This window comes from Apaloderma vittatum, unplaced genomic scaffold (genome assembly GCF_000703405.1).
Source record: "Apaloderma vittatum isolate BGI_N311 unplaced genomic scaffold, ASM70340v1 scaffold7710, whole genome shotgun sequence".
NCBI lineage: Eukaryota > Metazoa > Chordata > Aves > Trogoniformes > Trogonidae > Apaloderma > Apaloderma vittatum.
In genome coordinates this window covers 540-14,753 of record NW_009693901.1, presented here as the reverse complement: position 1 = coordinate 14,753, position 14,214 = coordinate 540, and the positions used below count along the sequence as shown (strand labels likewise).

The 14,214-nt window shown below is 39.7% G+C and overlaps 1 protein-coding gene across 1 annotated transcript; it reads right to left on the bottom strand.

Annotated features, from left to right (window-relative positions):
• Positions 1 to 3,228: 3,228 nt before the first annotated feature.
• FAM49B (family with sequence similarity 49, member B) lies at positions 3,229 to 13,964 on the bottom strand (the record flags this gene model as incomplete). The annotated part of the gene is made up of 9 exons (XM_009865374.1): positions 3,229 to 4,027; positions 6,672 to 6,742; positions 7,516 to 7,642; positions 8,868 to 8,947; positions 9,928 to 10,044; positions 10,147 to 10,224; positions 10,878 to 11,014; positions 12,068 to 12,173; positions 13,843 to 13,964. Coding segments are annotated over 9 exons (902 nt in total), but the record flags the coding sequence as incomplete, so codon positions are not given.
• Positions 13,965 to 14,214: the final 250 nt, after the last annotated feature.

Below are 14,214 nucleotides of genomic sequence, written 5' to 3'. Positions count from 1 at the left end.
TTGCTTCACTGCCCCCAGACAGAGAGCTGCTACTACTGATCAGCCAGCTGACATTACCCCGGACTTGGGAAAAGGAGTGGAAAAAACTTCGCTTAGGCCAGTAAAAAGATCAAAAAAAAGAGCAAGAGCAAACAGTCTGACAGTACAGACCTAGCTCTCTGTTTCAATAAATAAGTTGCTTCACAAAGAGGCATTTCTCAAAGTTGTGAGAAGCAAATAACCCCCATTATCACAGTCAGGAAGGGCATCCTCAGGATCCAGTGCCAACGGGCACCTGGTCATGCTCGTGTCTGCAGCACCCAGCAAACATCAGTGAGCTTCCAAACAGACACCTGTGAAATGGCACAACTAACCATAAACTCTGTGCAACTGCATTAACTATTCCTTGTTAATTATTTATTTCACAGAGAAGTCTTTTCAGGGACAGAAAGACAACACCAAATTTAGAAAACCTGAGGAAAAGCAGGATGAGCATCCTTCTAGCGAAGCCACAGCCTGAAGAGTGATCACCTCCTCGCTGCAGAAGACACTATGGCATCGGCTTTGCAAGGCAAGAGCAGCCAGAGGATGGTGCATCCAGAACAAGATGTTTGCCTGGGAAAACACTTCATGTCCATCTGCAAAAAGCCATTTCAGAATCTCCCTCTCTGGATCTGCTCCAGTCATAACAAAACTACTAGGAGATACACAGCACTCCTGGCACAGTGAAATCCTGATGTGGTTTATAAACAGAAGATACAGACAGGAAAGGACACTTTGAGGAAAAACAATTAAATAATTCTTGTACTTTTTTTGCAAAATTTTAAGAACCAAATCCATATCACATTAGCAGGTCAGTTCTAAAGAACTGTAGAAAAAAACCCCAAACTCAGGGCTTGCGGTGTGGCACACAGCATTAGCCCTGTGATGAGGAGTGAAGCCAGGCAGCCACTTGGCCGTCAGGGAACCGTGACACACATCACACAAGCTCCTGTGGACCCGTTTCCCACCTCGAGACCCATCTGTGCCCAGAATGTGAGGCCCATAAGAAACCAGCAACAGTATTTTACACTCAGAGACACAGCATCAGCAGGAGAAGGACCTCCACCTACAACAGCTGCAGGGTGGTTACACCAGCTCACAGCAGAGGGATGACGGCTAATTGGAGCAGAGCATTTACTTAAACCATTGAGTGCCACCTGGCCTAGCACATCCAGGCTATCAAACACACCAGGGTGGTGTCACCCAAAGTGAGCAACTTCCCCTCCCAACACTTAGAGAAAAGCTGTTCAGTGGCCAATACTTAGCGCTGAGCCTGCTAGCTACTCTTTTGTCCACTACCACAAATAAGAGAAGAATTAAAACAAAAAGGAAGGAGAAGATTACAGGGTGGTCTTGCAAGGAACAAGCACCAAAGCTTGAGCAGTGAACACACAGAGGGTTCTGGTTCAAAAATGCAAACAGCTGATGCCTGATGCCCTGGAAGGGCCTGTTTGCTCCTCTTGGAAAGCTCCTGAGTAGGGAAGCTTGCGGGGTTGTGGGCCAGCCAACTCGAAAGCACGCCAGCTCTAATCTCCTTTCCCAGCTGTGTACACAGGGAAACTGCAAAACACGAATGCCAGAGGAAAAAAAAAGGAAAGCTCCAATTATTCTCAGACCACAAGAATGACAATGTTTAAAAGCAAAGATATTGGCAGGGCAGCAGAAAGGGAGAGCTGTCCAGAACAGCCGAATGACAAAATTCTGTGTTTAGGAATTAGCCGTTGAGGCAAGGAAGAAATGTGCTATACAGCTACTTCTTCCACAACGGCACCTGCACAGAATTTACTGTTTCAAAGCGTTTTCTAATGAGATCAGAAATAAAAACTGTCAAATACCCAAGCTGTGTTTGAAAGCTATTCTCTACATTAGGTTTCCTTTAGAAAGCTTTACTTCCAAAAAATAACACTGGACAGGAGTATCATTTGCTCCTCCTGCGATTATTACTTGATAACTGTATTCAGTAACAAGGCCGAGATAATGAAATTTTTTTTTTAGGGGTAACAAACTCTTGATGAGTTTCCCTTCCAGAGAGATGCAGAAAGGTTGGTTGTATACAGTTTGTAGCAGTCATACAACTCTGGACTTATGTTTTTCTTTTCTGAGGAAAAAAAAAATAAAAATCAAGGTTTGTCCATTTTCAGCTGAATTCAACTGCAATGCTGCCCAAAGGACTAGAGAGCAGTATTATGTTAAAGCAAGAGTATTTTATTCTTTCAGACAGCACAGCAAATGGTTTGCTTTCTCTGTTGACCTCTGCTAAGTATCTTCGGCAGGGGGGAAAAAAAAAAAAAGGGTTACCCTGTCTAACAGAGAAGGTTGTTCAGGTATCAGCAATACACACTCGTACCTCTTTACACTCTTCCTCAAGTGTCATAATTTAAAATTTTGCAATCTCTTAATTTCAAAACCAAACAAAAGGTAAAAAGGAGAGTATTTCCTGACGGTGCAGAATGAGCGTCCAAGAGAAACCCAGCACGGTCACACAGGTACGTCGTATTTGGAGCTGGCGTGCCACGTCAAGTTACAAAACATTATTTGTCCAGTAAATAAAGCTGAGGGTGTTCACGCTTGCCTGCAGGTTTCAAATCTTCTTTCCAGAATGTTGACAACTTACTTTAAAACGTGCCATTTCCCATGTTCATTCTAGTAATTCTCAATTTTTGTTTTCCCCTTCAATTCTTCCTCTCCCCAACCTGCCAAAGCTTACCACTTGTTGCAATAAAATGCCAGCTAAACAGGAAACATCACTTAGTACGCTAAGATTATTCAGATTTTACACAGTCCAAAACATCTAGATCCGCAAGACTCTACACCAGTACAGAGAGAGGGAAGTTAATCTCCCCACCATCGGTATGGGAAGAGCCAAACTGGCAGCCGAGTCTAGAATGTCATTTCTGGCATCTGTACAGAGACACAAACACGGGAAGCCACCAGGCAGGTTCTTCAGCAACGTCCACCACGATCTCTGAGGATTGGACAAGCTTCTCCCCTCCAAACCCTGTACGAGCACCAGTTCTGGTGCCAGGGAAGCAGCACAGAGAGGAGAGCAAGAGCCCTGAAACACGCTTACATCAGTGGGTTAGACTAGTGGTTACTGGTAATGAAACAGCAGAGTTTTCACTATATAAAATTTATAAATTTATTTTTTTGTAAAAATCCAAAGAGCACGAAGACATCTCACTCAAAATACTTGTAAATCAAGCCACACTTAGAAAAATGAAAGCTGATTTTATTATTTTATCCACAGCCAATCCTTTGACATGAACATGCATACGTAATTTTGCTACGCACACACCACAGTTTAACGTTAGTTATTAAAGGTTAAACATACAACATACATCCTTACAAAAATGAGTCAAAATGCAAACGTAACTTTTAAACAAAACAGTTTTTACTCATTTAAAAAAACCTTTGTGTTGGGTACCATTTTGTACAAACACAGTTAATTTAAACAAATCTGCTTTTAGTTTCCTCATGGTTGCACATGAAAATAAGCTGCAATAGAAAATGAAGTCATCAAGGGATTTTTAAATAGCAGAAGAAGGCAGTCTTGCCATGCAGAAGAAGCAATATTAAATATTAGTTTTTCAAAAAAAGAAAAAACCACAAGTTTAAAAATATTTAGTTCAAGTCACAAATCTTTCCCCAGTACAGAGAAATCCAAATGCAACGCATAATTAGCTGCCACTTAGAATGGCTATTCTGAAAAGCAGAAATACTTTCCAGAATTGATAATTTTCATTGATTTGGCACAGAAAAGAAGTCTGAGCTTACTTAAGAACAAGAAAGTGATTAAAAAAAAAAAGGGTAAACAGGAAGAGAGAAAATAAAGAGCGAGAATGAACAAGATAGTAGTTGCAATCACTAAAAAAAAAATATCTGTGCATCTCAGTCATTGCAGAATACTGTCTGTCTACAGCAGGTGCGAATTCCAGGTAATTGTTATTGCAACATGGATTTAATTTGCTTGGAGGTAGTCTCATCATTCAAATGCTTTGTTGTGTACCTAAACACAGAAACAAAAACCAAGTTGAGAAAGACACAGATGCTATTTTCATTTGGCTTAACGAATACGGAATTTCTTTGTTTATGGCTCAACCAGAGTTAAAACCCACTGATCACCCCCAACTCCACGGTTACCAAGTACATAAACGAGACCTTCTGATCAGAACATGCCACTATCCACCAGAACTATAACCCAGCAGCCTTGCACTGAGGCGAGTAAAAAAGAAGCCTCAGCTGGATGTTGGGTTCCGTGCTCACAGGCCGTTTCAGAGCAAACTCCTGTCACCTCTGCTGATAAGCAATTATCAGTAAGGCCAACTCTGAGGTCTTTGCCCACAGGAAACACCTGCAGATAAAACTCAGCTTCTTCACAACTCCCAGGCACCAAACCTCCCTAAGATCCCTCAGCAAAAATGGATTTACTTCCTTTTCGGCCTAATTTCCTGTTAGCTAAAACCAAAGAGTATATACAGATGTGTTTTCCAGCCTCTTCCCTTCAAAATTCTCTAGGGCATTAGCACATTTTTAAACCACTAAAAAAAAAATTAGTCATCTGTTATTTTAAAAGAAAGTACTGTACATCCTCAGACCTAGCTTCTTTGTATGATTTATTTTCCTGATCTTCCTTCTCTAACTGTAATCTAAAAAGCAAGTAAAATCTTATTCTGTTATTTAACCTGTTAAATTAGCACTGTTATTGTTACCCACAACTGCAGTGATATTTTAGTTGTTCACTTGAAGAATACACAATGACTTTTTGTTTCAGACAGGAATATCAATGCAGATTTCTGTGCTTCTTCGCAATTTATACTTTCTACAAACAAGAGGCCAATGGTTTTCTAAAGTCTTGAAAAGTTTTTGGTATTCTGCCTATGTGAAAAAGCTGAATATGACTGCAATTATTTATGTGAATCTCAAATTATGAAGAGCTGACATCCATTCAAAATCCACACCACCTTTCACCTGCTTTTAAGACACATTATCTATGCCTTGAGAAAACACAAAAACTTCTAACATTCCCCCAGAATTAAAGATTTAGGACTTAATTACTCGTGACATCATCTTGCATCTGCTTTCATCACACATGATGTAACAGCTCACCTTCGCATCTCCTCCTAACAATTCCAAATGTTACTTAGAATAGATTTACATATCCTACCCAAACAAGCAATCAAACATATGAAAACAGCACTATTAAAGTTACATAGGCACGAAATAGGTTGCTGTGGCGAGAGGTCAGCATGGCAGCACAGACTGAATTTAGGTGACTAACACAAAACAATGCACAACCAAGTGAGAACCTGAACCACGCTTTCCATGGGCTTTCACAGCGTGAACCATGATGAGGAAAAATGGGTACTGGTAAAGATCAGTGTTTGTTTGCAGCTGCAATCACAATAAATTGGTCAAAACGTAAACGATAATATAGCATTTCTGCCCCTAGAAGCTTGTGTTTCTACTGATCACCATCTCAAAGACCAATTATGTTCAGGAGGTTCAGAGGTGAACAACAAAACGGTGTCACGAAGTCTCAAGTTACGCCCAGATTTTTATGTTTTTTTTCTTTAGCTAATAACCTGAAAACACTTGAAGTGAAACCACTTACAATACCACATTATTTCACTTCTGATCATATCTTAACACACAAAAAAAAGAGGGCAAATGAAAATAAAGAGTTTCACTACAGGTAATAAAAACAAAGTACAATGGCACAGTTTCAGGCAAGACAAACTAAAGCTTCCACATTTCAAAGTGAGAGTATGAGTAACGATACCCAACTTAACCAAAGTGATACAACGTTTTTTCAATTAAGGACAAGAATGAAGCCTATCACATTCTGGCACAGCTTGCCACTCCTCTGATGCTGGACACTCACATGAACATGAACGACTGCAGATGCAGATTTACGAACCAAATTAGCAGTTTTTAGGTTTCTATACAGAACTATTTCTTCTTTACCTCTCCAAATCACGTGGCAACTTCTTGTCTCATCTATCTTACAGCAAAAACATCGAGACTCTTGCCTTAAGTACCTCCCTACAAACGCTTTGTGAAAGAGGAACAACTTCTAGTTAGATACCAAAAAATCTAACTGCCTTGTGTGTCCGAAGCTATTATCTGTGAAACATAAAACCAATCACATGACACTAATACTCTGCTCCTAACAAATAATATCACTACAACATGGGCAAAACACACAGAGGTGAGAATACGGCCGGTGCAAACTAATCCAGCCAGTTCTTGAGAAAGCTGGCCCCGGTGAGAGTACACAGGCTGCAGCTGCTCACGTGCCTGTCTGGTAGTTCAGTCAGCAGACGTGATCGCAGTAAACTCCTAGTTAGCGTTCAGTGTGTACCCAACTTCAGGTACAACATCTAGTCCATCACGCTTACCTCTGCAGATTCGTTCATAGCCTGCACGCAGGGAAAATGCGCAAAAAGCTATCTTAGAACGAACAACTCAAGTTTACAAACTAGCTTTTAAAACACAGTAGCTTCTTCGTGCACTCCCGTCTCCATACACTGGAAAAAAGCCTGCAATAACCACATTCACCTTTTAACTGTAACACTGACTATCTCTCTGCTGAAGGAAAGCTCCTGTACAACTTACGAAAATTCACATGAAAATATTCCAAATATGAGTACCTGAGAGCATTTAGAAGGCCTTCTACACTGTTAGGAGGCTGGTCTTTAAGAACTTTGATGCATCCTTTCATCTAGGAGGTAAAAAAAAAAGTTTTTCATGTTAATACCTTAAAATAGGGGAGTATTTTATATTCAGTTTGTCAGAGAGCAAAAATAAGTATTTTAAAATTGCAGTAGTACATTTTCTGGATATAAGAAATTAAGTTGTCAGTATTTCATTTTGCTACGATGAAACAGCTTAGCCACTTGAAAATCTGCGTGTCTCTAGACAACACAACCTCCATGTCAAGCTCTGCTTTACCGACTGTAGAAAAAGAAACTATAAACAAAAATCTTCGTTCATCATAAACCCATTTTGAATTACTACATTCAGCCAGCGAAACAGTGACAATCTGTAGCTAATACAATGGGATCACAGTCCATTTGAAACAAGCACGAATCAGCGCAAAGTAACGGCATTTAGATCACACAATCAAACAACAGCAAGAACTTAAAGACGTCAAGATCGGCTGAAGACGAACCCAGCTTTCTACCAGACAGCAAGGAACGAGGCAGATGCCATCATTATGTCCAGTCATTCCGATTTGGATCCTTCAACACAACCACTGCTGACAAATATTTCAAGGCACTACCCGAATTCCATCAAAACAGATTTTTTTATGTATCTGAAGGCCTAGTTTGTTCTTCTCACCACTTCTGTAGGGTTTGCTAACAGCTACCATCATCCATTTAACATCAAACCCAAGTGGGCATCTGCTCCTACAACCTGGAGGACAGAAAAGCAACCTAGGTGCAATTTAAAGTAAATATATAATAAAAGATTATTTATTAACAATAAACTTACATCAATTTTTGAAGTTTTGGCAAAAGCGCCCACCGGATGCACATGGTCGTAGAGTATGATGACACCCACCATTACCCTCAGACAGAATGATACTGTTTCCTCATTTGTAAATCTGCTTCTATATTCACTGTAATTTAAGAACAGAGATTACTATCTCTCAAATATAAGTGTACATACTAGTTATGCCTGAAATAAGACTAAAGCAAGAAAAAACTACTATAAATCCTCACAGAACCAAACCAAAACTCTAAAACCCACCAGCCTCATAAACTTTTAAGAGTTTTTCTTTTTTTTCCCCCAATAATAATTCCCTACAAGTTGGACCACTGCTTAGAAAGGGTTATCTGGAGACTATCAAAGGCTGTCAAACCTACAATAGTGCCCTGCCGCTACACTATTTCAGGTATTTGTTGTTTTTGTTTGTGGTGGTTTTTTTGTTTCATTGGTTTGAGTTTTTTTGATTTTTTTTTTGTTTTTAATTGGCAGGGCAGTTCTGGAGAAAAGTTTAAAGTAATACACACTAATTCTGCTTTCACTGCTTCCTACCCTTTTCTAAACCACCCTTCAAAATACCTACAACCCAAACTTCTGGCACAGGAAGAAAAGAAAATGAAAAGTAAAAAAAGGGCAAGCTTAATGATCAACACTTAACTACTTTCTTGAATGGGACCAACCATTCCTAAGCAGGGTGAGAATATAAATGTTTGGAGCTCTTAATGTGCTTCAGAACAAATGTACTGCGGTATTTGGACAGAAATTATTTTAAATAAGATGTATCTCATGCCTGATTAATTTTACCAGTGGGAAACTATTTAGAATGCAGGAAAAAAACAACTAACCACAGATAGAACCCCAAAGTTCAGTTTTACTTCTTGTTCATACTCCCAGTGCCTCTCAAATTTACTGCCTTCAATCCCAAAAGTCCTCTGGTAATTCCCCAGGCAGCGGTGCTGTAATTTTTACATTAGCCAAGCCAACTTGCAAGGAGGGACCATCCAACGCATTGCCCACAGCCTCTCTTTCAGCAGGCCTTAGGCAATCATGCTCAAATAGTATATTTTCCTGAATTATACATGAGAAAGCCATTTATAAAGAGTGCCAAGAGGTTGTCTACGTTTCACAGCCATTCTATTTTTAAATATTAATATGTTCAGAAAAGCAGGCTGCGTGATTTGCACGGCTAGCAAAACGAGACACGTTAGCTTCACGTCAAGGTAAACAACTAAGCTGCTAAGAAGGAAACACCACAGCTCCTAATTACCCTAATTACTTTTCTTTCACCTTACGCAGCACAAGCCATGTCTAAAACGCAGAGATGATTCATGCCCAACACAAGCACTGCTCATACTCACGGGGTTTCCAGCATGACCCGGCACACACTAGCCATGGTGCTTAAGCAGTCTGTAGTATTCTCTATGGGTAAATTTTTATTCTGCAGAAGAAGATAAATAGTTTCCAGTTCAATCATTGTGAGACATCATAGGACAAAACCTAAATCAAATTGGTGATCTACTAGCATGGGAATGTGGAGGAATTAAAAACATCAACACAACTATGGTCAGCTGGGTAGCTCTTTGAAAACAGAAATTTTTATAGCTCTCTGCTGCAAAAGTAAGACTTAAGTTTGTTGCAGACAAAGACCTCAAAGAAATGTAAGATAAGAGGGCATTTTCCTCAAGGCATTTCCAGTGTAAAGCAGAACGTGGGGAAAAAACCTGAAAGACATGTATCTTTGTATTAATCATGTAATGTGTAATTACTTTTTACTCATAGTAGAATGCTTGTCTTTTGATAACTGTGATGATGCCATTTAAGAAAAATCATCACAGTTATCAAAAGACAAGCACTATAGTTGCAGTGACTAGATTTTACCAATAATACATATTTAAGTAGTTAAGGAAAAATAGGGATGTGTCAAAACATCAAAATGAATACTTTTCTATTTCTGGTTCCTCCCTCTTCCACAACCACGTAAGTATACTTTACACACAGAAAGAAAGTGTCTTGAAGGAGAAAAGGAAGCTACATTTCAGTTCTCTTCCCTTTATCAAGTGCAGAGAATCAAGTTGTTTCAAGTTTCTGAAATTTCTGCTCTAAACCCTCACCAAAATGCAGTGAGTAGAATTACCTCTCCCACCTCCCTCCCTCCCTCCGTGAGGAAAGAGATCGCTCCCAGGGCCGTGATGCCCTCCAGTAGCCTTTTGCGACACATCCACCAGGTGGTTAGCTGAACTTACTCCAACCTCTTCGGCACCTGAGAAAGATGTTTCGTTTTCCTTGAGGCTCCAAAAAACAAGTTTGATTTCTAGACACCAGATAAAGCCTGGCACAAGAGCTTTGTGTTCCAAAATTACAAGTGGCCCTGCAGCATTCTGAAATACACTACCCAAGCGAAAAATTTACACTCTTTACCTCTGACACAAACTTTGTTGTAGCATCACTTAAGGTTTTCAACATTGGCGTTGCTTCAGCGTAAAATAAAGACATTCTGTTTGCCAACTCGTTATTTACTTCATTTTCTCCCTCTGCCTACAACACAGAAGAAAAAAAAAAAGAATTTCGTTTTTCTGTACATGAAAAAGACAGGCGGTAGTAAAAGGTTACGTTTCATCCCATCCAAGGGTTACCTACTGGGACATTGTTAATCCTCATACGGCTCAGAGTTCTTCTATAGTAGCTGAAGTCATTCTGTATAGCAGGATTTGTCATCTGCATAGACACAGAAGCAAAGAGTTGTGAGAAATTGAAGAAAAAAGTAAGAACAACTTTTCATAAAATACGATATTAAGAACAATAAAATATTCAGCCTTCTGAATTAAAAAGACCTGTGATGTTGGGAAGTGATCTGTAGGACATAAAGCCTTCTGGTTAAACTCTCGCATTTTTCAGAACAAGATCTAGGAAGAATAAGAAAAGCAGTAGTCTCCTAAAAGGGAGCTTGAAATTAGTAGGCTGAAAAAAAATATGGCTTGTCTAGTTCGTCTCCAAGGATCAGACCAGCAAATTAATAAATTAAAAAAACTTCAGCTTAGTTCTTTGCACATTAGCAAGAAAATAGCCAGACTATGGGTACACACGTGCTAAAAGCAGCCGCAGCAATACCCCAAGAGATACGTCAAATTCAGATAAAGAAAGATGATTAACGTGAACTGAAATGTAACAACTGCCTAAAGCTAATATGATATTTCATCTGCTTCCCAGTTTCATCTAACTCTAGGTCATGCGAACGAGCCGAGCGTGGTAGTTATGTGAGTATCTCCTGCATGCTCTACTCTAGAACAGAACACAACCCAGGCTGCTTCAGTAAATAGACTTGTTTTCCTTTTGCTAGCCTCCATGCTTACAGAACTACAAGCTCTTACCTTGAGCTCATCAAATCGGAGCGTAAAGTGAAGAATTTCTGCAAACTGCTTAGCAAGAGCCTGCTCTCGCTCCAGGTGTTGCGTTGGTGAATACGGAGTGCTTGTCAGGGCTCCCAGCAGACCTCGCAGTCCTGCCTCTTAAATGAGAGGAGAGCATTTTGCAACGTACAGCTGCACCTGCCTCTTGTATCTCTATAGACTGATACTCTGTGTGCGAGACTTAAAACATACATCTGCCAAAATACAGGGTAATTAATAATAAAGGGCTTGATGAATTGCTTCTGTGTGTCACTGTTACTGTATTTACTTACAAACTGCTCTAAAGACTAGGTCTAATCAGCACTGACAGCCATCAAAAAGCATCTCATAAAATTTTATTCAAGCTTTTTCTGCAACATCTGTGTAAAACTTTTTAAATAACCTGTAAGCAGAGTGCAGCCTTTAAGATAATACAGAATTGAAGAGGTACATGCTCAGCAACAGCAGTCATGCTTTATTTGGTTTTAAGATAAAGTTATAATTCAATTTCTGGCTCACCTCATCTCTTTAACAAAGCAGAACTTGCCTGCAGAAAGCTTCAATTTTTGGAGCTTGTTTTTTCATGAGCTATGCTAGTAACTCTGTCTACAAAAGTGAGGTAACAACAGGCAGCTTGTGAAAAAACAAATCAAGTCTAATAGGTTTTCTCAGCTTACTTAGACACAACATCAGTCAAATTGGTTTTGTAAGAGGCATGAAGCACCATCCTAAGTACTGCACGTGCATCAGCCAAGATCAGGCATTTCCACAGAACCAACTATTTGTGGTGTCTGGAAGGGAGTAATACTTAAGAGTACTTAAAAGTGATTCTATCACAAACATTAACAGAAGCCATTTCTGATTACTTAGTCTACTAATTTTCAAAACAATCAGCTGCTTCCCAGAGCTACTAAAGGGGCAGAAAAAAAGGATGACAAGTTGCTTCTGTTCTCTCTCTCTCTTTAACCAGGTATCTGCTAAAGCAAGCTTGCTTTCACATGCAGGAAGGCAGCACACAGACAAAAATAAGATCCAGACCACTGTATGGCAGGAATTTATGCAATAGAAGATTTCATCTACTAAAAAAGATTTGACCTAGATGTGATCACATCTGAAGATGCCAAATGTACTAGTAAAAGACAAAACCCCCAAGTTAATATCATTCCACTTACCTAGTCTTTGAGAAAATTCATAGAATTTCTTTAGTTTGCCTACTAGTGGAACAACTGCACCCCATGCCTTCTCTTGCAGCTTCTCATCATTGGGATGCTGTATTGCCTTAAATTAGAAAAAAAAAAGAGGAAGGAAAGTAGATTAAGGAAAAAAATCACACACTACTGAAAAAAAAAGTAAAAAACTCTGCAGGGCAATTGAAGAGCTAGTAATTAAAAATTCTACCTACCGAGAAGTTTCCATGTCAGAAACAAGCCTGTACCTAACCCATGTCTGCTCCAAAAAGCTCCATATATCTGTGTTGAAACTAAGTATCCTGAGCAGTAAAACAACTTTGATAGAATATAAAGAAATTGTTAAAAATAAACCTACTCAAGAGAAATTACACAGCTAGGTCTATTTAATTAAAATCAGTAACTTTACCAGGGTATCTTAAAAAAAAATTTAGTGATCGCAGCGTCATCGTACTGTTGGTATGTCGCACCAAAATTTCTGACATAACTAAACAAGTTTGCTGTTGGCAAACTACAGTTGGAAACTTTAAGCACAACCAACATAAAGCACCACTAAGACGTGGTGTATCTAGCAGAGCTTTGAGGTATACATGTACAGACCTTCTCTCTACAGGAAGCCTCCCAGACAGAAAAGTCTTAAATTCAATCTATCCAGGTTTTTAAGATAGAAACTAGACTACTAAGCAACTCAAAAGTACTTAGAAAACAGAAATAAAAGTGCTTGTAGCTCTCCTGCTACATCTTCATGGTCAAGTCCTTGATTCCAAAACCTGTTTCAGTGAACCCCGGGCTGTGAGCTGCAGCACACTCCTCTCTGGTCTCTAGAAAGTTTCCTTCCTGCGATGTCGAACTCCTTTCAGGAGTGTCTCTTCTTTCTCCACGGGAGCCGCAGGCTTCTGTGCTGACACACGTTCCTGCTCCATCTTATAGCTTCTCCCTGAACCAGCTCCTTCCGTGAAGAACAAGCACGCTACCTCCCTTCCTCAGGGTTTCACGTAACACAGTTACCCTTCTTAAGCCTACCTTATGAATTCAACAGAGAGGAAATACCATGGTACTTTAATTAAAGCTGAACGGCTATGAGTATCTTGAAATTCCTCTGGAGTGAGTCGGGACTCCTCCGAACTAATAGTATTTCCTAAGAGTATGTTACACTGAGTGACCTCTCAGTTTACGAGCAAAGCAGCCCTCACTGCTGCATCTGAGGAAGAAGGGGAAAGGGTTGAGAGTGTATATTCCACCCTTTCTTAAAGAAAAAATGGAGTGACATGCTGTACAGAAACCTCACTTCTGATCCAAACATCTACTTTAGTAAATAAAAGCCAATTAAAAGGGATCGAAAATGAGATGCCTTTTGTGCTGGGATTACCACACATCAGATTTCTCCAATTAGTGTACAAAAAGATGTCGACACTATTCAGTATTGCACTGTAGTCACGCCACGCTCTTTCCAAATTCGCCACTAACTCAAGAGGAGCTTACATGGGAATATGAAGAAAAATCAACAGTGACAATTCCATAAAAAGTTGGAGAAGCATCATGTGCTGTTGCATGTGTACATTAACATTACTGAAACAAGCGGCACCTGTTTCACTGTTAAAAAGGAACATTCCAGAGCAGAAATTCAAGACAGCAATTTTAATAGACAACATGCTCTGCCAAAACAGCTCCTGCAAGCGAAGTTAAAATCCAGCAGTATTTGGTTAGGATCAGACAGTGAACATCCACAGGTTGTGCGCAATCGTAACGCTCTAGCTCACCTCTCGTATTTCATGGCCAGCTCCTCTATATGACTGCAAGTCTTCCAGTATTCCTTCTGCATCCTTTAACACTACATTCACCTGATTATAAATTTCCTTTTCAGATTCTGTAGGTTGGGCATCTAAACAGCAGAACATATTAAATATATATATATATTTAACAGCAATATGGAATTCAATAGGCACACCACCACCTACGGAACAAACTCTTTGTGCAGCAACTCGTCAAGAATTTTCATTCTCTGAAGAGTTACTACAATGTATGAGGAACTCCAAGAGCGTACTTGCGTTCATTTTAGTAGCATTTAGCATCCCAAAAATCCACCTGGAATCCGTCCTTACTGACTTATTTAAATTTGAGTTGGGACAAGA